The following is a 25,268-nucleotide window of genomic DNA, read 5'->3' as shown; positions in this document are numbered from 1 at the left end:
AAATGAAACAACCAAAACCACAACCTACCATGTGACTCTAAGCTTCGCTCTCTCTCTCTCTGCCTCCCACTACGCTATACAACAAGTCCCTCAGTTGTGCTTTCTTTTTACTCCTAAAGGTGACTTGTGATTGGCTGCAGCCTAAAGCTGACATACCTCAGCTGGAGTAAATAGAAACCAATCAAAGAATCCGTGTGTGTGTGTGAGGCAAAGGTCAAACGTCTACATAATTAAACAGATAAAAAGACCCTCAACAGAGACGCCACAACAACAGTGTGAAGTGCTGCCTGATTGATGAGGGGTGGAAACAGCTTTTCATGTGTAAAGAATAGGTGTCAATATGCAGAGATAATGTCGTCAAAAACAAAACACTCACGGCTGATGGGATCTGTTGGGACACTCTCCACCCTCAGAGTGATCGTCGTTCCCCCCTCGCCTTTTATCAGCAGTCCTGAAGGAGAGGATGTAGGAGGACCAGCCCAGGGACACGCTGGAGAGGCATGATCATTGCTCAGACACTGACTAGAGGGTCATAAGGGCACATGTGATCTATTGTGGTTAATATAGCTGGTGTCCAGACATGTTTTCCACTTCAATATTATTCACTGATTTTCCCATTTAGCTTGTTTTCTTTCCGTCTTTTGCTTCCTTCTTTTTGAATAACTTCAAAATAACACGTAAAACACTAAGTTCAGTAAAATAATGGGTCAAATTGGAGGTCTTGCTGAATATAGTCTTGCAGCATTAAACATGAACCAAAGAAAGTTGATTCTTTTCGTCTGGACGTTGCATTTTCACTGGTTGAAATGTTTGATCACCCATTCAAATGACTTCAGTTTCAGTTGCCTGAATCTTTCCCAACCTTACAAAGACTACATTTGCATAACGACTGAAAACACTGACTCACAATGCTTTCCAAAAAATGTGGTTAATCCCAGTTAATTCATTTTGGTTTGGGCCTTCTTTCCCTTAATAAACGATGATCATCACCTGAAAACTGGGCTTATCTTCATCTCATATTAGAATTTGCTTGATCTGAAACACGTAAGTCTCACAAATATCCAACAAAAAAAGAGGTTGAAGACTTTTTCACAGTGCTGTAAATAACTAAGGTCTGGTAAAAGGTTGAAGTATGTAAAGCCTCTATCAAGAAAAACTGCTGTAAGACATTACTGGAATTGTCTCTCACACCTAGAGGTGTCACAACACATTAGTATTGACACAATATACTAATGCAAAAACAAAGTATGCAGTTCTCCTTTTAGTGTGGTTACACAGCTCAATTCCCTAAAGTTGTTTTCGAGCGATATTCATTTGCTAAGACAAAAACACAAGATGAGTTTTACTGTTAATAATTTGCTGTCCTTCAGTTTTTGTTTTTTGCCGACTGTCAGCAAACCCTCATCTCTGGAGCTTCCACTTATCCCCTCCTTTAATCTTTATCAAATTTCACTGGGAGTGCTAATATTGGATCAAGCTTGCAAAATGTGCTTTAAATTTTCAAATAACTTCAACTACACTCTAATTATGGGTCAGTGAGGGTTCCTGTCAGCTTTGATAGCAGCACAGGTAGGGAGAGCGTGGCTGCTGTATGCTTGTGCTGCATTCACAGCAGTCTGGCTGCACAAATCATTTGCAGCACCTTGCGCAACAAACTCAATAACACTGATGTGAAAAACATCGTTTCATGTGTTTCATCAAAGACGAAGGTTACGTTTCCCAACTTTGAACAGCTTCACGTTCACAATCATGTCAATGGTGACGCTTCTCTGAACACAGCTGTCACATGTCGGAGCGTGAATAAGATGAAGCTCTTAAAATGCCAACAATCATACTAACAAGATCTTTGCAACGTCTGTAATTAAGAAACTGATGGTCAGAAGCTCAGCTCCAAAATAAGTCATTTATTTGTACAAGGATTAGAGCGTTTTTATGAGACAGAAAGGACTTCAGTTTAAAACAACAAGCAGCTTTACATAAAAAAAATATACTGATACAGAACCAGTACACTACATTTAAAAAAAAAGACAAAACAACTCAACATAACACTCATGTCAACATTGACGTGATGAAGGCTACAGATAAAAGAAACGTAACTTAAAACTGGCTTACTGGTTTGTCAAAAGAACTGACAACTGAGGTTAAGAGTATCAAACAAGATCAGCAGAATTCCAGTTTCAGAGAAAACACCAGCATTTCTTTTTTATTTATTTTTAAGAGAGGTGCCTCAGGATGATCCCTAATCATCAAGGTGAGAAAGACTGCATATTTCATTATGCTGACATGTTTCCTTGCACTCTTTCCCCTCCTCCTCTGCCATCACAGAGGAACTCTGAACTGCTTAAATCCCACCTTGAGGAAATGAGGAGGCATCTGCAGGAGCTCAGAGCTGGGAAACAGGCCTATCCTTCCTTATAGCTTTGCTTAGAGCAGCCAAGACATGAGGAAAAAAAGTGAGTCATGTAAGCATAATAAAAAGCACCAGTGATGTTATGATCAGTAATTCATGTCGCCGTATCCAGAGTATGAGCCCTGGGTGTGTCCTCCAAATCCCTGGTACATGCTGTACCCCTGATTCCCCCAGGACGACTGGTTTTCCCAGCCTGTGAAGAAACATTTATAACCCCAGATCATTTATATGTATAAATCAAGATTAAATATGAAGAAATAGGAAAAGAGGGAAGTTACTGTAAGAAATACAAAAGGAACTTGCCATAATTATTATAACTCTGTCCCCCGGTGACAGAGCTGGGGTAAGCAGTGCTGTACATAGAATAGTCTCCACCTTGGGTCAGCATCTTTCTCTTCTCATCTCCGTAGCCGTAGCTGTACGGACTCTCCTGATCAGCAGGAGGCGGCATTGACTGGTAGCTTTCTTCCTTCGTGGTGCTGGTGTTGGAGCTGGAGACGGGTGGGGATGAGTACGTGATGGTGGTGCTTTCGGGGTAAAAGGTGCCGTAGGCTGAGGTGGTGGGGGCTGTACCTTTGGCTGTGGCAGTGGCTCCATTATTGCCATATAATTTATCTTTAAGATAAGAGAAACAAGAGGTAAATTAGAGGTAAGTGCCATTTTCTTAAAAGACACGATCCTAGAGCTGCAACTGACGACAACTACAAGTGACTGTTCATCTATTTGCAAATCATAGAACCGAGACAGTTCACACTTATTCAAGTTTAAAAAAACAAAACAAACAAACAAAACCCCACCACACACATAAAGATAAAGATCTTGATGCATGCTCAATCATCCAGGTAAGGGAATCCCAAAAAGTTTATCCTGTTTATCTGGACATAGCGTAGCAGGGAAGCAGAAAAACATCATTTTTTGCCTTATAGTCTGATTTGTCATAACTTTTCCATTTTGTGGTCACTTCTTCACCCTGACCTGTCTCATTTGGCTCAGCAGAACTAAAATATATATCCTGTTGCTTTTACACTCACATAACGCTCAGCGATCCTCTGCGCGATCAACCTCTCACATGTTTAAGCTTGCTGCGGGAGATTTCACTTGTCATGTTTGCATAGTAAGCTAACGATTGATAAGACGATGTCAGAGGAATTGGTGCGCAAATTATCATCACTCACCAATCAGTACTGTCGCTCTCTATACACAGTTCGCACGATTGCAAAGTGAAAGCAAAAAACAAGCGCAAATTCAAACGCGATTTCAATGTCACATATTGACAGTGGCTCACCGATGCCAATGACATAATTACCCAGCTACATTTCCGAAAGAATGCAAAAGCATTGACATATATTTTTCCTTCCTATAATAGCCCGACGGGCAGGGCAGAGATAGATTTTGGTAGCCCGACTGGAAAAATCGCTAGCCCCGGGACGTCGGGCTAGCGATTTTGCGAGCCCTGTCAAAGGTGGGAGGGCACCTAAAGAAAGCTCCAGGCAATCCAGAAGAAAAGAAGGAAAGAATTGTTACCTAAGTGAAAACCTTTAGTGATCCCTTATGTGTTAGGAGTATTGGAACGGCTGAGACCTCATCTCTGTGGCTTTCAACCCCCAAACCATGCTCTGGCAGAAACTGGTCCACCCTAAGTATCGGGTCCCCCGGCACAAGCAGAGAAATTTAGCGTACGCTGTTAAGCCACTGCCATGATTTATACACTGGGGAAACCAAACAACCCACAGGTCTATTCACACCTACAGGCCAGTGGACACATCCTGGGCAGGGAGGAACACTGGTTTGAGCGGGGAGTCAAGGAGACCATTTACATGAAAAGGGAAAGACCTCTGAATCAAGCAGGGGGCCTAAGGGCACCATCTTACAACACTGTGACTGCAGCCAATCCCTAACTCTCTGTGAATGGCAATTGACCAGTTATCACTCCTCAATGTTTGTTGATCAATGGTCATGTCAATTTGCATATTAATGATCAAGAAACTGACCTCCAGGCCATTTTTCACCAGTGGTGTTAGTTTCAGTCTTTATGCAAATGTACTGGGTTGGAAACCTGCAGTGAGCTGAGACTGAAGAAGTCATTTGAATGAGCGCTGAAACATTTCTCCAACTGAAAAAGCTACGCCCAGAAGAACAGAATCAACTTTTTGGGACAAAGATAAATAAATGAAATCCATCTTAGAATGTTTACCTAGAAGTTTTAAATTTTGGTAAACATAATTACAAAAAAAAAGGTCTTTTAGCCTTGTTATTGCATGCATCATCACATATATCTGTAGTTTTTAAAAAATATAGGCATCTTATGTCTTTCAACGAATCAGCAAATCTTCTGCATGACGTTTAAGCCTTATTTAAAAAAAGTGTACATCACAAAAAACATGTAAAACCAAATACACACACACACACACACACACACACAAACTAACATAAAACCCGAGTGCATAAAGCTAACAAACAATCATATACTTACGATAGCCTGTGCCAGAACTGCTCTCATAACTGTAGTTGGCTTTTAAAACAAGAAATCACCATTTAGTGCAAACTCCAATTACAGGTTTAAAGGTTTCCTACGATGATTAAATTGACTCGTAAATAGTGTAAAGTTTCTTACTCTTGTTATAGCTGGGGCCTGCTGGAAACTGCTTGCCTCGACCCCTGCCCCGACCCCCTCTGTGGGGACCCCAGCCATGGGACCCTGAGTCTGAAGGGATGCCGCGGATGGTGCCAAATCCTGGGATGTGCTGTCAAAAAGTGAGAAAAATGTCATTTTGAAACAGCCTGATAGTTAAATTACTTGAGTTGTGCATTTTAAAGCTCACCAGTTGGATACATTACCATGTCAGTGTAGGTGACTTTCTTCTTCGTGGGATTTCTGTTATTTGAAAGTCCACTGTCATCTGGGAACAGCTTCTCTAAAGCAGCGAGGGCAGCGTAGGCCTTTGCTTCCTTCTTGTTGGAGCCTCGTCCTTTGAACTTCTGCCCATCAACTTCCACCTGCGAGACAGAAATGAGGAGAAAAGATTTTAGGATTTTATGAAGCATGTCACAGCATTTATACACAGAGAGTGACTCCTGCTGGCAGAGGAGATGGAGAATGTGTGTTGTGCACGCCGTGTCTATTCTTTTGAGCAGCAGTGCAAAAACATAGCTACAGCGTTCTGCTGAACCTCCACATGTGTAGCATAGCATAACATTAGCATTTTAGTGAGTGGAGAGCCACCACCAACAAATCCCCTGTTACACCCGCACAGCCTAACAGCTCATTAAAGTAACTCTAATATATCCTCTGATTTATGGATTATTATTATTAATTTGGGTTTATCCTGCTGAGTTTAAACATCTATTACAGATCATATGCTGTTAATTTTGGGAAGAATCCTGTCCAGAATAATGGCTCACAGGACCAAAGGAAATTGTTTATCTCCCACCTCTGTCCTTTCTGAAATAATCCCACCCACATGGGACTTAACGGATTAAACAGAAATACAGAAATCTTTACTTGGCTCTACAGTTGCCTTTACAAAGCCCAAGACATCAAAGCTGCTATACAGTGCAGTGCTCACTTTACACCTGATTTCTGTTTGCTGTATACAATACTGCTGACTCACCTCCATGACAAAGCACTTTTCATGGGAGCCACCCGTCTCTGCCGACAGCTCGTATTTCAGGCTGCGGCGCTTCTCGTTCAGCTCCATCACAGGGTTCTTGCCATTTTTTGTTAAGATTGGACCCTGACCAGTCTGTTCACAGCAAGCAGACATAAGAAAAAACTGTGGTGAAATGCACAAGTGTTTCTCTCTGTGGGAACTTTTAGGATGCATTTGTAAATACGGACTCCAAAGAGCTCAACGACATACATCTTCAGATGTAGAAGAAGTCAGTGCAACAGCTTCCTGGCTTCCTTCATTTTCACTACTGGGCTCTGATTTAGATTCAGAAGTTGTGGGAAGACCGAGATCTTGCAGTACCTGTGAAAAATCAGAATCAAAACACTATAAGACACATAAAACAACATTGATTTCTTTGCCCAGTCTGACTTTACAAATGTTCAAACTTACAAGTTAGGCTGCACTTAAACAAACAATCAATTAGCAAAATGTATGGAACCAATCAATAAACAGTAACAAGTCCATCAGCCAAAAAGTAACCAAGAAGAACACAGTACTGAGTATTTATACTAAAAGTCAGCTTGTGTAGATAACAAACACCATTACCTTTGTGGCTACATTAAGCTTAGCGGCACGTTTGGAAGGCCCCGTTGCCTCGTACGTTTTTCCATTTAGATCGACAGCCATTGTAAAGACCGGCTCGTGAACTGGGCCAGTCTGAGATGTAAGTCTGTAATCCAGACCAGGTCTGTACTGGTTCAGACGCATCACGGCATTCATGGTAAGATCATCGGTGACTACGAGGAAACAGCAAAATGAGCGAACAGATTCATTTTGAGAAGCACACACAGAAAAATAAGGCTACAGAAGTCAGCGTAAAGAGTAAAAGACAAATGTCACATTAACATAGGGGTCACAAAGTTGTCATTTTCACAGCACTACTCAGATTATGTGACTTAAATATTCTATCCAAGGACACCAAAAGATTTAAAAAACGTAAATCTAACTTTTAATAGCAGTTATAATTATTTTGATAAACAGAATGAAATATTATGGCAAAAGGAAATTATGTACACGTTGCCAGAAAAGCATGTTCATGTATGAGAACATACAGAATATTTATTCCACAATACCAAGTCTGTGTTTTGTCATACAGTTAAAGATCAAAGGGATTTTAAAGTAGTATTTTTTGTGTTACAGTGAATAATTTGACATTCATTACTCACAGGATTTCTTCTGAAAGCGTTTCTGGAACTTGAGAAACTTTCTCTGTTTGCTGTTGAGGTGTGTGTCTTCATCTCCTGTGTCCACGTCTGTGAAAGGTCTCTTAGCTGGCAGGTTCAGTTGTCCAACAGGTGGTATCTGGGCTACAGTTATTTAAAAAAAAAAAAAAAAAACAAGAAAAAAAAGGAGATTTGATGGAAGTGTTGATTTTTCAAACACAGGAAAAAAAGAATAATAGCCTACCCATGCCATCTCTGTAATTTGCTCCCAGCGATTTTCGTGACCTCAGAGGTTTAGAGTCCATCCCCAACACTTTGTGCATCTGTCCAAATGCACACAGCCTCAAGGCAAACTAAGAAAAACATCAAAGTTATGCACTAATTTGTTGATTTAATTATAAAGGTGTACATGTGTGTGGGTGCTTCTACAGGCTCACCTTACCTGAGCACTCTGTGTGATGTCTTCACACTGCTGCCTAGTCAAATAGCCAATGGCATCAACAGCTTCCTTTTCACAAGGATCTTTAATTCCAGGGCCATCTGTGCACAAATACCATTCAACTGGTGCATGAATGTCAGCTCAGTGTATAAATTTACATGCAAGTTGCACAACTCAAATAAAATCTCACCTTCCATAAGTATTCCTGAGGCTACGCACTCTAAAACCCTGCGGAGGGCCTCGCCCGCTCCCAGTGATCTCTCAGATGTACCAATAGCCTTCTCCACTAGCAGTTCAAGTGGCTACGTGGAGACAAGAAGACAAAACCGACACTTCAGGATGAAAGCAGCTGAAATGACTTAAACACAAATCTCCGCTTTACTGTTGTCGGAGTAGATGCACAAAGAGTTTCCTCACCCATCCTGAGAGCGGCGTCCAGGTAGGAACGCGGTTACACAAGTCCCTCATGAGTCGGATCACAACGACGGCAGAATTCAGGGTGTTAACTTTTGCCTGGAGGCAGAAACAAAGCCCATTCAGTTAGCAGAGCTTCTGTCTGTGATGGACTCCTTTCTGAGATTTCAAACAAACAAAAACAAAACAACCCAAGCACAGAAGAGTAATAAGTACTGAGCCTTCTCCAAATCAACAGTAAGTAAAACTTATTCAAGCTATGTTAGCCATTTATGACCTTTGAGGTTGAAATCGAGAGAGCTCAGTCTCTCGACATGTACTCATGTCGATACCAATGATTTATCCACTTCTGTCATTGGTATAGATGAGCATTAATTTAGACATTTTATAAAGATCATTAATAATATGAACAAAAACTGAGAGCAAAAACTGTTACGGTCCTCTAAATGGACAGAAAATAAAAGATCACTCAAGGAAAACAGTTCAACCTGATGTACAAGTAAGGACGTGAATGCAAACCTGGAACCACTTGGCGTGGCGGAGAGACGCCAAGGCAGTTAGGCATTTCTGCCTGTCCAGAACGTCCGGCGGATCGTTGACTGTTCGCGTTTCTATTGACGAGGTGGGGTAAGAAGAAAAGGTACAGTTTGACCAAGGGGGTTGTCTCTGTCTTGCAGCTCAGGGAGTAGCAAACAAAAACCAGCAAACAACCAGCAGCAGGGAAAGGGGGTTTACATAAAGACACGTTTTGTCCCAGCAACCATAAAGGTCTGCTAAAAGAGATCCCAATTATATTTTCCACAGTGTATGCGGAAGTAAGACGACTGTCAGAAACAGCTGTAGTATATTTATTTATAACATTGCACAGCATTAAAATATATGCACTGCACTACATCAAATACCCCCTCCCCTGAGCCACTGGGATTAGGTTTGTTGCTTCTCCCCCCTCCTGAGACAGTGTGTCCAGTTGGTCAAAGGTCCAGCGTTCCTAAAAAACTTGACAAACTAAAAGGTAATCAGTTGTAAATCACAAGCATTTAAGAAGCTTTACGTCTGCCCTAAGCTGCAGCAAAACTGATGAATCCCTCAGAAAAAAAGTGGCCTAAAAAGGCTTTATGACAGACTGCCTATATTAAAAAAAACAACAACAAAACAAAACAAACAAACAAAAAATACCAGCTTTGGGCAAGTTTTAGCTCATTTGTTCTACATTATACAGCTAGGGATACACCGGCTGATAATCTATGCCAATGCTGATGACAAATAATTTGTGCAGTAGCCTATGCCAGGATTTTTTGTTAGTATTTATTACCCCTAGAATTGATGTGAAAGATCAACAAGATCAATCTCTGCCACTGTAAATATGCAACAGTAAATATGTTTTGGGAAAAAAAATATGTGCTCACTTAACAAGGCTGATCCATATTTGGAGTATACTATGTACAACTCTGCTGGGATTCTGTTGAGTTGAGTGATTTTAAATTGATAATATGCATTTTCATCAGGGGTGCATGATATTAGCAAGGATTTTAATCACTGTGGCATTTAACAAACACATCTTAAAGTTTTAAAAATATCAACTTGCACATTTAACTTGTCCAAACCTTGACCTTAAATTAGACCTTTGCCTAAAATTATTGTTTTATTGAAACAGAGTAAATATGGTTTGATCCAACAATGATTAAGCATTAATAATCCTACCCCAGGACGTAACAGCTCCAATAATTATCCAGTCTAATAATTTTATAACTAATATTGCAGGATTTTAAAATGTGCAGTCCCAGTGTATAGTGTATTAAAATGGACTAAAACTGCACTGAGACTGATATGGTTCTCAGTCTGAGACTACCAGATAAATGCAGCTAATGCTAATCAACACAGGAGCTTCCAAACACTACACCAACCAAAATATTTACCTGAACAATGATTTTTTTTTTGCCTTATACTGTAAATCCTCCTAAGGTAGGCAACAGCTGATCAGTTTTGCTGCAGCTAGTTCCAAACACATGTTCAGCATCAAGGATCATGCATGCGCGCTTGAACTTGTTATTCTTAAAAAAAGCCTTCACTTGAAACATGAAAACAACAAGAATATACAAGTTTTTTTTTTTGTTGTTGTTGTTTTAAATGACTGAGGCACTGTCACTAACAACATGAGCAGGATGCATCAGTGACTACAGAGGAAATGTCCTGCATACGTCAGTTTGCCACAAAAACGACGAAAGGACTCTCGTGCGAGCAAAGAGTCAATGTTCACTGGCATCAGTCTGACACGGTCACTGTACAAGCTCCACCGAGGTTTAATGAGATGGGACAACTGGTTTGATTTCAAACAGTCAGTGCAGATTAATAAATCAGTGGAGCAGTACAGCGCCTGCATACCGACAACACAGATCAGGGCTGGGCCGACATACGCACCTTCTTCTTCGTCTGCTTCTTCTTCAGCAGTTTCACTGTCTTGCACTGTCCTGACAAGAGGTGATGTCAGGTGGATAATAAGAGTCAGAACTGACTCCTTGGTGCTCGTAACAACAATGGCTGCATCTCCTGGACACTGGCTGACTGTATATGTCTCAGGTGAATTAGTCTATTAAAAAAAGAGAACAAATAATTAAGACGGTTAAACCTGGATTAAAATAATCCAAGTCAAAATATGTGACATGTGTTTTTAAAGTATGCTGCAGGCACTCATTTCTACCTCTAATTGTGAAGAGAGTTTTTCGGCCACTTGTTTCAGCAGAGTAACTGTAGGCTTGTTGGAACAAAGCAGCACCAGCTCCACGTTCTTGTCCCCCTTCAGAAGGAGTCCCTTAGCCACCAAACCAACTCGCATAACCCCACGCAGCACACGCTCTTGTGAGCCATCACTTTCAGTTGAGGGGTGCAAAAAAAGAAAAAAGAAAAATTGCCAATTAAATTATTTATATTAAAAGAAAAGCAGATTTAATTATTTATTTTAAAAGCTTGCAGATATCCTTTTAAAAGCATCGCGGGTTATTCTCTCTTACCTCTGTGCTTCTGTATTTGCTTCGTCATCTTTTGGAGCATCCATCTGGTCAGATACAGTCTTGAGAGCGCACTCCACATGGGAGACGATTGTCTGTACTGCCTCCAACTCCTCTGTTGGGGGGTACACTTCAGAATGTTTGGCCAACACGTAGCGATCATATGGGCCCGCCTGTACGTGAGTTGTTGCAGATTCCTTAAATAGAAAAAAATTTAAAAAATTAAATAAAGACAAAGTTCATACTGGAGGAAACTCACTGCAGATAACAGTAAATGTATAATCACTTCATACTGTAATATTATTTCATGACAGGTAAGTGTTAGGATTCATTAAAGCCATTTTTTAAAATACGTTTTACTGCTGCTGATATATTCCAGTGAAGACATATGAAGAAGTATAATAATAGAGTAATAGCGGTAATAGGAAGTCTGTGATTTAAAAAAAAAAAGGAAAAATAAACAGGCGACAGCTTTCAAGAGGAACAATGTTTTTGCAGAACAAAGGGAAACAAAATGGGAATGGAAAAATACGACATGTTCTGTGAATTCAGGGTTTCCACCAGGGAAGTTGTTGGACTTGGCGGCTACTGTGACCAAAATGGGGGTTTATTACAGTAACTTAACGTCACAAGATATTCATGAGACAATATTCTCCTGTTATATTGTCACGACTAAAAAAGACTTTAAAAAAAGGTTGTGTGTTTATAATCATAGAAATACCAGAAGGACAACACTTAATAATATTTCATCGTTAACCTCTGCTAAACTTAGACATGGAAAGCTGCAGGGTTTGTAATACAATGGAGTAGAAACCCTGTGATTATCTAGTGTATCTATTTAGCAGGCAAAACAGAACCAACCTCACGATAACGTTTATCCTCCATATGCTCGATAGCAGCAATGTAGTCATGGTACTGTCTAAGCTCCTCTTCATAGCACAGACAGTCGTACCAGTAACGCAACTCCTCATATCTGGAAGACAAAAGAATTTGAGAACATATGAAGAAAAGTTTCAGAGCTCAAGTTAGAAGAGATGTGTCAAGTGACATAATTTATGTCACTTAATTTCACAGGACAGGGAAACATACTCTTGTTAATGTGTTGACTCTTAAATTTGCACTGAAACGGCTGATCTACTCAGTATGCCTCAATGATAATAACAACAATATACTTCAATCTGATTTCTTTCCATAGAGTAATAAAGGTTGTTTTCAGCACAACAATAACAAGCATTTAGCTTACTGGAAAACAAATCTATTCCTCATTATCTGACAGAGCTGTTCAAAGGCTGCAGACTTGTTCCAGCAGACAAGTTGAACTGTGCCGCATCATAGACACATAATGTGCCTCATTCTACTTGCGTGACATCCCAAACACTCAATCAATACCTACATGCATGGGAGGGATGTTTACTAGCCTCTCACAATTTTATAGGAAGCATATTTGGAGGGACTGAGCCTATAATTTAAAGTCTAAAACTCTGTGTCCCAGACATAAACTAACCTTAGATTAAAAATGAATTTAAAAAAAAATTGTATTCTTTTTTAATTTTTCACACTTTAGAACTAGGTATAATGCAGGTCTGTAAACTGGCTGTGCGAGTATAATCACACTAGGCACACTCCGTACAGTGCTCGAGTATGTTTGACCCCCCAAAGTGCACATTATTTGACTAGTGCCAGTATGTGATGAATGTAAACTGTGCCCAAACATGAAACTCAGATATTTCGTCAACAACAGTGGCCTTGATTGCTTTGTTATTTGACAGATCTAAAAGCCATTTAAGAGAAGACTTACCTAAAAAGCAAAAAAACAACAAAATACATAAAGTTATGAAGCTCCCTATATTGTGCAAGTGTGCCTTTAAAAAGTGTGTGTGTTCAAGAAAGCGAGAGAGGCAATGAGATGCACAGACAAACCTGAAGCATACTCCGGCCAGATGTTTAAGCACAGTGTGGCAACATGTGAGTGAACCTTTACTCTGTGCTTGCAATGAACCAATACCTTGAACATGAGCTGCCTGACTGAAAGAGACTTTTCAGTCTTCAAGAGATTATTCTTCATAGTTTGTGTTTTGTTTATTTCATTCAGGGCTGTTCGATATAACGATATATATCGGATATAAAAACTTCTATCATTTCATTTTAAGCTATCGTTTGTTTCGTGGTGCCTAAAATAAGCTGTTTACGGCAGTATTTTTTTCATCGTTTTGATGGTCACTGTAGTGGCTATATTAATTTCTTAAAGTTCTCTCTTTCTCTTATATTTAATATAACCACACTACTGACTGACAAGCGCCTGTTTTTATGCGTTGTGGTTAGCAACAACGACGGTAACAGCATCGGGTGTCCGCTTGTTTATGTTCCACATAAACCTTTCACAATAAAGCTCAAGATCCTGTTGAGACTTTTCAAAATAAACTGAATCACGCGAAAGAGCAGATTATTTACGGATGAGAATTAAAAAAAGAGCCGCCAGGTGCTAAAAAATAAACCTTAGACTCAAACGTTAGAACAGGCTTTTCCCCGCAGCTCGCCGTGTAATAAATACTCACAAAGAAAATGGTGGCCGTTACAACTTATGTCTAAAAATGTATAGTTTCATGCATCGGTTGAAACGCTTGACTCCAGCTACATGACACGCAGCTGGAAACACTTCCCGCAAGACGAGCTGCCCAAGATTCACAGAATTTACAGAAAATGTTACATTTTTGTGATTTATATCGTTATCAGGACGATAGAATTCTTATATCGGGATATGAGATTTTGGTCATATCGCACAGCCCTAATTTCATTAGTTTTTTTCTTTGTACAGAACCTGTTGCTGTATTTTAATAAAAAGTACAGAGTGTACTATGCAAATGCTAGCTTTCGGGCATCTTTTATTCAGGACCATGCATCATGTGCGTGTACCTGTCGAAATCATGCGGATGGAGGCGGTGTCCCTGTTGTATCAGGCTGTCCCAGTACAGCAGCTCCTCGTATGCCTGGTGCTCGTCCCACACTGGCGCTGCAGCGGCCGCCATGCTGTCGCGATCGCAGGACCCAAGCTACCACCTGTGCGCCCCCAAGTATACACCACTGTTACAACAGTTAGCAGGCAATTGGCTGTGTAATAACAACCACAATAAAGCAGCAGATGATTTGACATTATCCATGTATATGCTGACGTTAATTAAGCGGTACACTTGTTACGCTGCAGGCTGAGACATGTGGTTAGGATGCAGTAACAACGCTCACAGCAAACTAAATACATTTACAATAACAATAATGATAATTAAAAAAAAATCTGGTCCCTTACTCCCATAATTATTCCATCCACATAAGTCAAGGCAGCCAATTAGCCTATGTTTACAGCGACTGGATGCTAGCAAGCTAGGTGAAGTTACCCAGAATGTCAGTGCTATTAACGTTGCATTTAATTTCGATTATGTCTTTACAGCTCACCTCTGTCAACGGGCCAGTAAACAGGTGTAGGTCCCTTAACGTTGTTAGCTTTAGGATGTTAGGCTAGTTTGAGATGAGCCAGGCCTGCGCAGGATCGGTCACTCCGGTGAAGTTTCGCTTCTTCTTCTCCGAGTTCAATTGCGGGTCGCACATTACCGTGTTTAGGTTTATACCGCCACCTGGTGTACCGGAGTGTGCATTATGTCATAACTAACAATAAATAAATAAACGAATAAACGAATAAATAAATAAATAAATAAATAAATAAATGCAAAGTAAAAGCAAGAGTAAAAAGGACGACTTCCAAGAAGGTTGAGATGTTTGAACATGTTCCATGTTGGGCATTCCACAAATGCATCTTGCACATGTCTTCGTCCTGTCTTGTCTACAATATTGTGAGCATAACATGAACCTGGTATTCAATACCCACTGCACAATAGTCTCACTTTACTGTAATCAGAATCAGAATACTTTATTAATCCCAAAGGAAATTAGGGTTACAGCAGGCAGCACGCTAATGGCGCACGCGCACTTACAAAGGAACCTTCTGACCAACTTTACACAAACATCACAATTGCACATGACCACTTTGTATTGTCTCTTATTCTGTCTTTGTTTATTGTACATATATATAGTTAGTAGTAGTACCTTTTTATCTTTTTAATTTGACCTAAATTTAGCGAGGGGTGAAATGGCATTTTGATATGCTGTATACTGTGTATATTGTTGTACTGACAATAAAAACCTTGAATCTTTAATCTTGAATATTCAGAGGAGGGACAGAGGATAGACTGGGCAAAGGTTGTTGAAGATGGAGCTCTGAAGCAGGAGGAAAGGAGGAGAACAGACTAGTGCAACAGGAGGAGAATGCAGACGGGAAGGAGATAATCCTCAGTGGAAAAGCTGCATACCACTTCTTCTGTCACAAATCCTTCACTGTCTCCCAGTTTTCCATTATGGTATCGCTCGACTGTCATCCATTAGTTCATCAATATTTCTTCTCTTGAAGTTCATTATGCATTTCTGTTTATATTTGGAGCTTGACCCACCAATTTGTTGAGACCTAACTATTCAAGGAAAAACATTCTAAGTGGAATATGATGATCTCAGTGTCTACTTATGGCTCTGGGATCTCAGCCTCTTGGGCCTTGCCTCTTCTATCTGTTACAAATCAAAAATTATTGGAACTAACTGCTCTACGTCAATTTTTTTTTTTCAATATAGCCATCAGACTCAGTTGTATATGTTCAGATATCCACTTCCCTGATCATCCCAAGTAAATATTTGTATAGTATTAAAGAAATTCCTCTTTACATAAACTCAGACCATCTTTCTTTCTTGAATCCATTTTCTCTTCTGCTCTGTGTGAGTGTGTAAGTCCACATCTAACACTGAAAATATCCATGGAGGAACATTACATCACACAGTTACTACTCTAACCTTTTCACATCATATTCTTCTGCTATCGTTATTTCCCTTTTTGTAATATGTCATGCGGGACTTTGGTCCTGGCTTCATGCAGGACTTTGGTCCTGGCTTCATGCTAACAAAGATATAATGCAATGTTGTTAGCTGCTGATATTTTGGAGAACAAATAGGAATAAATATGTTAATTTAATCTATTTTTTCTGTTCATGATGCAGATTATTTTTTAGTTTTAAATGATTTGATACAACTGTGATCAGTCCAGGTTGTTCTGTGCCTCTTGCCCTCCCCGCAACCCTAAGCTTGGAAAGTGATTTAGAAAATGGATGGAAAGATGATCCAGTACACTTAAAAACAGTTATTTGGTCCAATATTTCTGTTTGAACTTAACCTAAATGGTTCTTGTAAAGGATTCCGTTGTTTGAGATCCATTTTAATGCAGGTCAGTATTTTATTTTATTTCAGACACACATAAAGTTAACTGTATTTAATTTAGAAACACATACACAAAAAAATGTAGAATTTGTATCAGTGTCCTCCATTGCATACAGTGCTTAACAAAATTATAAGATCACCACCCAATGTAAGGCTCAACTGCCCTAAATTAATAATTAAAAATTTGGTAATTGCCAAAATCATTATTTATGTTTCTGTAATGTTAATCCATCTTCACAAGCTATTTTATCAAAAATATATTTTTTATGCAAAAATAGAAATATTTTTGTTATCCACAAATTTTAAAACTTATTGTTCCATAAAAAAGCAAACAATAAATAAATAAAAATATTTTTTTGAAATTGAAATTACAGGACTTGGAGTCCTGAACAAAAAAAAAAATATTATTTTGTTGTTGTTGTTGTTGTTGTTGTTGATGATGATGATTATGATTGTTATGCTGGATTGGTTTCGGACTTCTCAGAGTCCAGTTTGCCAGTTCAAATGTAGGTATTACAACATGAATTCAGTTTATTTTTTCCCCTAATAAACATCAACATGACTCTTAGTTATTGACAGATTTCTAGAATATTTGTGTTTTCTTGTTTTTACGTGGTCTAATAATTTTTGTTAATCACTGTATGGGTAAATGAAAAAACAAACTCGCAAGAAACATGATCATGATTGCATTATTTTACCTGCTCTGTACCCCACAACATAACCAGTCCAGATCCTGTGATCAGCTGAAATAAGAAAGGGTCAATAGGGCATATGTCCACTCACCAAGATTGGATGGCAAAACCTATTATGATTGGACTGAAAGCTTTATGGGAGGTTAAATAAATATCAGATTTCATTTATTTAACATTTTGCAGTAATATTTGACATTATCTCTAATAAAGAAGGAGCAATTGGAAATAGCAAGTAGTCTAGATCTTCTAGGAAATTAGAGACATTTCTAGGATAAAATAAAAAGGCATCAGACTCTTTTGTGCTTGTAGGTGAACTAATAATAATAATAATAATAATAATAAACACTGATGTCACAGACATCTGTATGATAGTAGAGTACAACATTTTTTAAAAGCTAAAAGATTCTGTTTCTGGTTAGGGAAAAAATAAATACAAAGTTCTGGAATAAAATCACATTGAATTGTTTTTTTTATTTACATTCAGTCTTTACACACACTCAGAAAACTGAGTGTATAATTCAAGTATTATGTTATAACCTCTTACTTTATTTCACAAAAAGAAATATATAAGCACACATAGAGCATATAAACATACATAAACTCCACATTATTTGAATATTAACATCCCTTAATGAAATACATTCAGCAGAATACGCTCTAAATACTTCTGGGTTTAGTAAGGTGCTCCCTCTAAATGTTAAAACCAGTACAACTGATTTCTTTTGCAACCATGCAATGAAGGCATCCCAACTGTGCAATTCATGTCTTTAAAAGCAGATAGAACTGAGTACAAATAAATCAATGCAATACTGTATGTAGTCCCTGTATAAGTGGCACTTCTGCAAAACTTTGAGCTTCTCCAGACAAAGCGTGGTTAGTACTGCAGCCGTATGCGGCCTAAATCGTTCCCTTTTCCTCTTAAGAGTTTCCTTATGAGGGTATAATAACAAGGAATGTTCACTCAATGCAGGTAAACAGTAGAAAAGTGTATATTTTGTGCAAAATCATAGCATTAGCTAGCGTTCATTTATAAGGTCCAGACCATGAACTCAGGGTAAACTTTGATGATGTGAGAAAGAGAAATGATGATTAAATCCAGGAAGCACTTTTTTAGAGAAGGTTTAAAAGCTACGGAGGTGTTTTCAAACATCCTGCTCTTCTGTTGGCCTTTCTTTATAAAGATCTTTGTTGAGTTCTTCATATGCTCACTGACCTGGTAACAAAATATATCCGCAAATTACTATGTCAGCCTTTCTCTCAGATCAGACTTGATCTACATCATTCTTCTCTGAGCTAGGAAAAGAGGACGGCTCCCAACGGCCCAAAATAGTACCCCTCAGGCCTGCTTGGCACTTAGCAATGAGGTAGATTTTGCGGAGCACGGTGCGGCGCAACAGGATGTAAACCCAGGGGTCGAGGATCTGGTTCCACGTGGCCAGCCTCACTCCCATCACCATCAGGGTTTCATAGTATGACAAGCTGTGTCCAATGGTTCGCGTGTAGGAGTGAATCACGGACATCAGGCCAAAGATCTGCAGACATAAAACTGCAGTTAGCAAAATGAAAAGGTAAAAACAATATGTTAAAAGAATAGCAAAATGAATGTTTATAAAAATAGAATGCCACTCTGCCCTCCTTAGTGTCATAGATACAGTGCCATTGCTTTATAAGGTCTGGCTATAGTTGTACTAACCTCTTATTGATATTTTAAAGTAGAGACTGCAGGAGTAAAAGTTTTATTTCCGAGTAGCTGGACTGCATTGCGCCTAATACCTGGTATTAAAATCTTCAGCTTTGATACCAATACTTTTAATTAGTTAAATCTATAATATGCAATCATCTTAGGGAGAGCAATGTCATGAGATCACTTGTATTTACCATTTATTTAATAATGATAGTGCAAATTCTCTGATCACATGCAGGTATCATAAGACAAAAAAACCCTTCTGCTTCATATATGTTTGTGCACAAAAGTAACACCTGTGCCTTCTTACATTACATTAAATTTGCATGCTACTGATATGTAACTATCAGCAATGTGCTAATTTTTGACCAAAAAATAACAAAATCACCGTGCCTGTCATGCCCAGTTTGAAACTGTAATGGACTGGTCACTTGTCCGAGGTGCACCCTGACTTTTGCTCGGTGTCAGGTGGCATTGGCTCGAGCCCAACGCAAACCCCCAATTTGGATAAACAGTTAAGAAAATGGAAGGATGGAAGCAACCGATGGAAATAATTTCACTTTAGTAAAACAGAATTTGGCTGAATCTTTACATGAGTCAGTCAAGCAAATGACAATCTGAGTAAACTGAAATCACCAAATTAAAAAACATATTGTAAGCTTCTTAATATGATACAAACCAGATACCAGCTGTGTATGTTGTTTTGTCCTTGAGGACTGCTGCACAGTTCACTTGAGATGTAAACTAGAGTTTGTTGGCAGGTCTAACTTGAGAGATACTTTCCCATTCTCATTTTTCTGCTAATCCTATATAAACCCTTGATAGCGTGCAAAAACCCCTCTGTTATTATGCGTGTGACGCACTTTTTAAATATGCGGTCTTTCTTTCTGACCACATTTCTGCTTCAGTCTCTGTTTGCACGTTGTTGTATTTTTGTTTTCTTAACTGAGCTTGATATTTAAACAAAGTGATTGACTTACACAAAGTAAGAGCACTTACTCTTTAATTTAGCAGTTGTTGTTCCCTGTCTGACATTTGATCCCATAATGATCCAGCTGTGTAATGTGATCCAGTTCTCTTCAGAAATGTGTTAAATAAGAATTTCATGTTTTGTTTTGTTTTTACAGAAACAAAGGCCATTTGAACAGAAGATTCTTTCAACTTTCTCTTTATGCACGCAGGACTCAGAAGTGATTATAAAATCAAAGAGGTCACAGTCACCTGCACCTGGACTATCCTGCGCTGATTTATTTTGAATAAATTTGTTTTCACTGCACATTGTATTACGCTCATCTCACCTTTCTGTAATTTCTTTGTTTTATACTTAAATAAATGGGAGTTAAAGTGATGAATTATAATTTCTACTCTTTGCAATCAATTTGCTAAATTTTGTAAAATTTTAAAAAAATATTTTTCTTTGTCTTGATCCATAATCAATCTAAGATAAGATAAGATAAGATAAGATAAGACTTTATTGATCCCACAACGGGGAAATTTTTGCGTCACCTCAGCTCAGGTACAGATATTAGAAGGAAATATAAAAATACAAATAAGTACAATCAATGAAAAAAGGGTAAGTAAGGAAATCCCAAAAAGTTTTTTTTTTTTTTTTTTTTCGTCTTTGTCAACACTGATCCTGTTGCTAATGCAGTGTGACTTTAAATATTACTTCTAACTTCCCAGTTTTTAACCAAAATTCTCAGTTTGCCCCTAATCTCACAGTTGCACTATGTGACATAACTTGAAAACCTCCACAAATTTGAGGAGTACAAATACTGCTTAACCACCACATAGGTGCTTTCAAGCATGCTGGCTAAAAATCCACTTGTAGTGAGCTGCCAGAATGAGTAAGAGAGCTGTAAAACTGTTGTGATCTAACAGCTGCAACAAAACTGACGAGAGTTAATAAAGCACAGTATGGGCATGAAGGCAAGCATGCTCAGAGTGTCGCTAATCAGCCAACCTAAGTAGAAACATCTGTGAGAGCTCTTTCTTTTTTTATTTTTAGACAACAGGTGAAGTCTACCATCTTACTGACTTTTCTTTCTTAACCTTGTACTTCCTGACACTCACCAGAAGAGGGCTCCAACAGATACACGAGGTGACCATTATTCCAACGAGCTGCACCACCATCTCTATGTCGTGGGACTTGGCTGAGTGATGGGAGCCGGGCTGCCTCCTGAGCCGGGCGAAGACCAGTGTCAGTCCACTGATGGTGTTACAAACCAGTGCCACAGCTAGCGAGGTCAGCCCAAGTCCAGAGAACAATACTACAAATGCCACATCCACCTCCTTAGTGTCACTGAGCACTTTGATGAAACACCAGGTCCCTGGCTCTTGATAGGTGTAGGAACCCAGCTGAAAGCAGGGTAGCAAGGCCACACTTAAGGCTGCCAGCCAGATGACGGAAAGGCAAATTTTTGCACGTCTTTTTGTGACCAAAGATGAGTGCAGCAGTGGTTTAGTAACACCCAGGCATCGCTCGGCAGCCATGGCACAGCCCATGAAGAGAGGGCATAGTCCAAAGAACACCATGCTGCCACCGAGGAACTGGCACATCCCATCAGAGGAGTTGACATACTGAGGCCTTGCAGCTCCAGAGAGGTAGAGTCGGAGAACCAGGGCACCAGGAATCACATGGCCAATCGAGTCTGTAATCACCAGTGACGTGGCAAACAGAAGGAATGTAGCTTTGGAACGCCGGCGCTGAAGGGAGTAAGCATTAACCAGGATGATGAGGGCCACAATGTTGGAGATGATGCCCAGTGTCATGGACAATATGACAATGAAGGCTCCACCAGCGGTAGGCTCCTCAAAGGTGAGGTTTTCATGATGTGACAGCCCTTCAACAGCAGCCTCCACCTTCCCTCCACTGTCATTAGCCACATGAGGGAGAAGCAGGGGGGCTGAGGAGTTGTAGTGGCTCAAAGCTAACATCTCTGAACTCTGAAGGTCGGGAGGTCCATAGTTAGGTGAGGCTGCAGGAGAGAGAAAAGGCATATTTATTTATAAAGCACTCTTAAGCTGCTGTTGATCCGTGTAAAATGATATTGATGAGTTGATTTAATAAAAACTGTAATAACTATTTACACAAATACAAATAAAAGTTCAAGAAATATCCTGGAAAAAATGAATGCAGAAAATCCCAACCCAACCAAACATCTACAATAGTGTTTCCAGATTTGTTTATTTAAATGTGATGGCACAGGAGGACACAAAAAACAACCAGGTGGGGGGAACATGAGACTAACGGTTTTATTTGTGAACAGAATTCCTGCCTCGAAGCATAAACAGGGAGACGTGGCTGCCTTGCAATGAGGCATGGTGGCTGCACTGAAGCACACGATTGAACTCTGGGGCACAGAATGTCACGGACCCGGCTCTGGGGACTCGGGTCCGTGGGCAGTGGGGACTATGACTGTTATTATTATTATTATTATTATTATTATTATTATTATTATTATTATTATTATTATTATTATTATTATTATTATTATTATTTGGTGTGTTGTCTGCACTGCCCCTGTGCACATCTGTATGTAGGCTGGTGTGTGTGTTGCCTTTCTTCTGTGGCCAAGTTACAGGCACCTTCAGGCCTGGGGGCGTGGCCTGACTTGAGGGCTGGCCACACCCGAAGTCCTTGCCGCACACCTGCTCCTCATCTGGGCTCGTCGGGGGAGCTATTTAGATGAGCGATGGAGCTTCCACCGACGCTGGATTATTGCGTTTGACTACACGTCAGTCTTCAAGCATAGTCAAGTGTGAGTGTATGCCTGCTGGGATAAGTGTGTAACGGCTGCCTCTATTGTTTTCCCCTCAGGAGGAGTGTGGGACGAGAAGGAGCAGTGAGTACGGGGAGTGCAGGGACACTGGGGCAGAGAGCACTACACGGGGACTTTTGGGAAGAAGACACTACACGGGAGTCTGGGAAACTGGGGATTTATTGTTGTTTACTTCACCACCTTGTAAATAAACACTGTTGCACTGAAGAGTCCGGCGTTTGGGTCCTATTTCCCCATCTCCCCACGGTCTGCCAGCCAGACCATGACAGTTTTATCTTCCTGAGTGGGGGACAGTGCCAGGTCAGGTGGTCCTTTAGCCACAGCCCTTAGAGGGTAGGCTATTAGATATTGGCAGATTGTTAAAACACCAAAAGAGACAATAGCTTTCAGAAGAAATGTGTTCATCTCTTTCTCTGGCCAAAGAATCACTGACAAGAGGCAGTAAAGCCGCTTCTGAAACCAAAGGCACAACCTTTACTTGACATCCTTTAAGGGTCATCTTTTAAGATTTCAGAGCTGCTGACATTTAAAAGATTCAAAAACACTACAAAAAAGAAAAGAAGGAAATTATTGTTTTCACATCTATTGTTGTTCTTATAAAGCGTTCCCCACAAATATGGCTCTTGTTCTTTTATAACTGAGTATGATTCAGGTGGAAGTATGTGAAAGAAGTGCAAAGGAGAGAACTTTAATAGTCGTATGACACACAAATGTCTTATAAATGTACTTATAATTATTCATCATAGGCAGGAAGATTTTTTCAATCTTTTATACATATATTTAATAGATGACAAATGTTTAAGTTATTCTTCTTTTTCTTCTTCTTCTTCTTCTTCTTGGTTTGTAAATATTCATTTTGAACCCAACCTGACAGCTGGTCACCTTGTGGGTGTCAAAACACACTTGAGCGATGAAAGGACACAGGATGAGAGACAGCAAATAGAGGCTACTGAGGCAGCTGTCAGGTCTGCAGTGCTTTGTTAATCAAAGTGGAGCGTCACTGTTAGGTTTAGTTTGGAGGTCAAACATAGATAAACAGAACAGAACTCCCAGCAACACAAACAAAAGACTAAATATTGGGGGAAATCAGAGCTGAGCATTATTCAGCTCACTGTTCACAATGCTTCATTCCACAATCACATACATTTTTTTAACACAGAGAATCCTTATACCTCGTTTGTGGTGTCTAAACAGTAACAGCAATTGCCTTAATTTAAACGAATTAAAACAATTACTGGATCCAGTTTCTACCACACAGAAATATTAATTTTTAGGGCTGTCTCCTGTCTACTGTTTCAGACTTCCACAGAGCCCAGAGACAGCCAGTAAGCTGCTTTTCTGCACCACAACACACCCTATCACAATTTCTTCTCACCACTTTGTTAAATCTATGAGAACTCCCACACTGATCTGTATATTTTCAGAAAAGTTCACATTTCCACTAAATAAGAAACTAGAAATACAGATATTAACAAAAAATAATACATATAGAATGAACAAAGACTTATTCTTTTTTATTACTTCTCTTCATCATTATTATTATTTAAATGGAAGAAATTACTTACCACTCGACAGTTGATTAGATATCTTATAAGTCCAGCTGGTTTATCTTTGTGATTCATAAGGATAATCCAAAGAAATCCAGAAGAAAAAATCTGTTTTCATTAGAAGTCATGTTTCCTTTCGACAAGCTCCACTGCAGCGATGTCCGTCGCGGAGATTTTTCCATTGCTTAAGACTCCTGTCTATTTCACTGTAGCTTTTAAAGGATCCCCACTGACGCTGAAATACAGACTCGCATTTTTATAGCGCGGTGTCCTCCAGTCTGTGTGGGCGTCTCTGCTGCTGTTCGCCCCCTGAGTCAAGTCTGTCTCACCCCTGCGCTGCACTTTCCCTGCAGCCTGTTTACATTACCTGCACGACCAGTAAGCGCAACGTAGCGTCACTTAACGTGTCATTTCTCAAAAAAAGAGAGAAGGGAGAAAATAATTTAAAAAGAAAAAGTCATTCTTTTTTACCTAAGCAGCACGCTGGTATAGTTTTAATTTCCCTGTAAACTTCAAAATGTTGGTCTCGAAATAGTTAATAAAGCTTTATTTGCAGTAATCAGCTTGAAGCGAAGACACTTTTCAGCTCCTCGCTCTTCGGTAAATAAATCGATCTGAACAGATTCGGTTCCATAGGCTGCGCTATTAATCTATTTATTTTTGCAGTTGAATGCGTAACTCTGAGCTTAAAATAACCTCTGCTGAGGTATCAGTTGTCCAGTACGTGGTGGATATTAGTCCTTCCTATGAAGGGTCTTCTATTTCAGTAATTCCAATAAAAGACCTCAGTGTTCAGGAGCAAAGGGCTGACGTTTATCTAGATAGAATTTAAAAAACAATTAAATTAAAAAAAAAAATGTTTAAAAAAGATGAGGATACATGTGAAGGTGTTTGTTTTGCAGTTGTAGTTTAGATAATTTGGTATGGAAAAGCCATATTCACGCTCTAGAAAAAAACCCAGATGTTCCTCAAGGACCCTGGTGTTAGTCTTGGGGGTTTCTGCAGCTGTGTAAAGGAAAAATGTATTCTGCTTGATTGACACTTTTCCTGTAGTACATACTGAAGCCAGGTGGCTTTGTTTGTTTGAATTTTACAAGGTCCTGGAATGCAAGCTGGAGCACACTAGCACACATTTTGGTTTGGAAACTGAGCAA

The 25,268-nt window shown here is 39.5% G+C and overlaps 2 protein-coding genes across 3 annotated transcripts; both read right to left on the bottom strand.

Annotated features, from left to right (window-relative positions):
• Positions 1-1,884: 1,884 nt before the first annotated feature.
• Positions 1,885-14,699, bottom strand: LOC146516308 (interleukin enhancer-binding factor 3-like). Of its 2 annotated transcripts, none has more exons than XM_085162815.1 (20): positions 14,550-14,699; positions 14,016-14,159; positions 11,964-12,075; positions 11,106-11,299; positions 10,796-10,964; positions 10,516-10,684; positions 8,617-8,708; positions 8,101-8,196; positions 7,874-7,985; positions 7,687-7,784; positions 7,489-7,597; positions 7,248-7,388; positions 6,628-6,818; positions 6,271-6,381; positions 6,022-6,153; positions 5,249-5,407; positions 5,025-5,154; positions 4,884-4,922; positions 2,714-3,025; positions 1,885-2,603 (listed from the first exon to the last, which is right to left on the bottom strand). In XM_085162815.1, the coding sequence occupies exons 2-20, from the start codon at positions 14,126-14,128 to the stop codon at positions 2,497-2,499; spliced, it is 2,586 nt and encodes an 861-aa protein (XP_085018941.1). In that variant the 5' UTR covers positions 14,129-14,159; positions 14,550-14,699; the 3' UTR covers positions 1,885-2,496. The 2 variants fall into 2 exon arrangements, with proteins under 2 accessions (XP_085018941.1, XP_085018942.1); XM_085162816.1 differs by having other exon boundaries at positions 14,016-14,183; positions 14,550-14,696.
• A 2,744-nt stretch (positions 14,700-17,443) lies between these two features.
• Positions 17,444-24,955, bottom strand: LOC146516307 (prostaglandin E2 receptor EP1 subtype-like). The gene is made up of 3 exons (XM_085164188.1): positions 24,133-24,955; positions 20,859-21,763; positions 17,444-18,633 (listed from the first exon to the last, which is right to left on the bottom strand). Exons 2-3 carry the CDS (start codon positions 21,720-21,722, stop codon positions 18,364-18,366), a joined length of 1,134 nt encoding a protein of 377 aa, XP_085020314.1. The 5' UTR covers positions 21,723-21,763; positions 24,133-24,955; the 3' UTR covers positions 17,444-18,363.
• Positions 24,956-25,268: the final 313 nt, after the last annotated feature.

The sequence above is a fragment of the Neolamprologus multifasciatus genome, chromosome 6 (genome assembly GCF_963576455.1).
Source record: "Neolamprologus multifasciatus chromosome 6, fNeoMul1.2, whole genome shotgun sequence".
NCBI classification, from domain to species: domain Eukaryota; kingdom Metazoa; phylum Chordata; class Actinopteri; order Cichliformes; family Cichlidae; genus Neolamprologus; species Neolamprologus multifasciatus.
The sequence above is the reverse complement of the archived record's forward strand: the minus strand, read 5'-3'. Positions and strand labels throughout refer to the sequence as shown.

What these genes read in the sequence shown, in the direction of transcription:
- LOC146516307 (XM_085164188.1), bottom strand. Translation starts at nt 21,722, where the DNA reads ATGTTAGCTTTGAGCCACTACAACTCCTCAGCCCCCCTGCTTCTCCCT. An exon ending in TCTGTTGGAGCCCTCTTCTG is followed by an intron (nt 18,634 to 20,858) that starts GTGAGTGTCAGG and finishes TTATGTCTGCAG; the next exon opens with ATCTTTGGCCTGATGTCCGT.
- LOC146516308 (XM_085162815.1), bottom strand. Translation starts at nt 14,128, where the DNA reads ATGGCGGCCGCTGCAGCGCCAGTGTGGGACGAGCACCAGGCATACGAG. An exon ending in GGACGCCGCTCTCAGGATGG is followed by an intron (nt 7,986 to 8,100) that starts GTGAGGAAACTC and finishes GTCTCCACGTAG; the next exon opens with CCACTTGAACTGCTAGTGGA. An exon ending in ACATCACACAGAGTGCTCAG is followed by an intron (nt 7,598 to 7,686) that starts GTAAGGTGAGCC and finishes TGTTTTTCTTAG; the next exon opens with TTTGCCTTGAGGCTGTGTGC.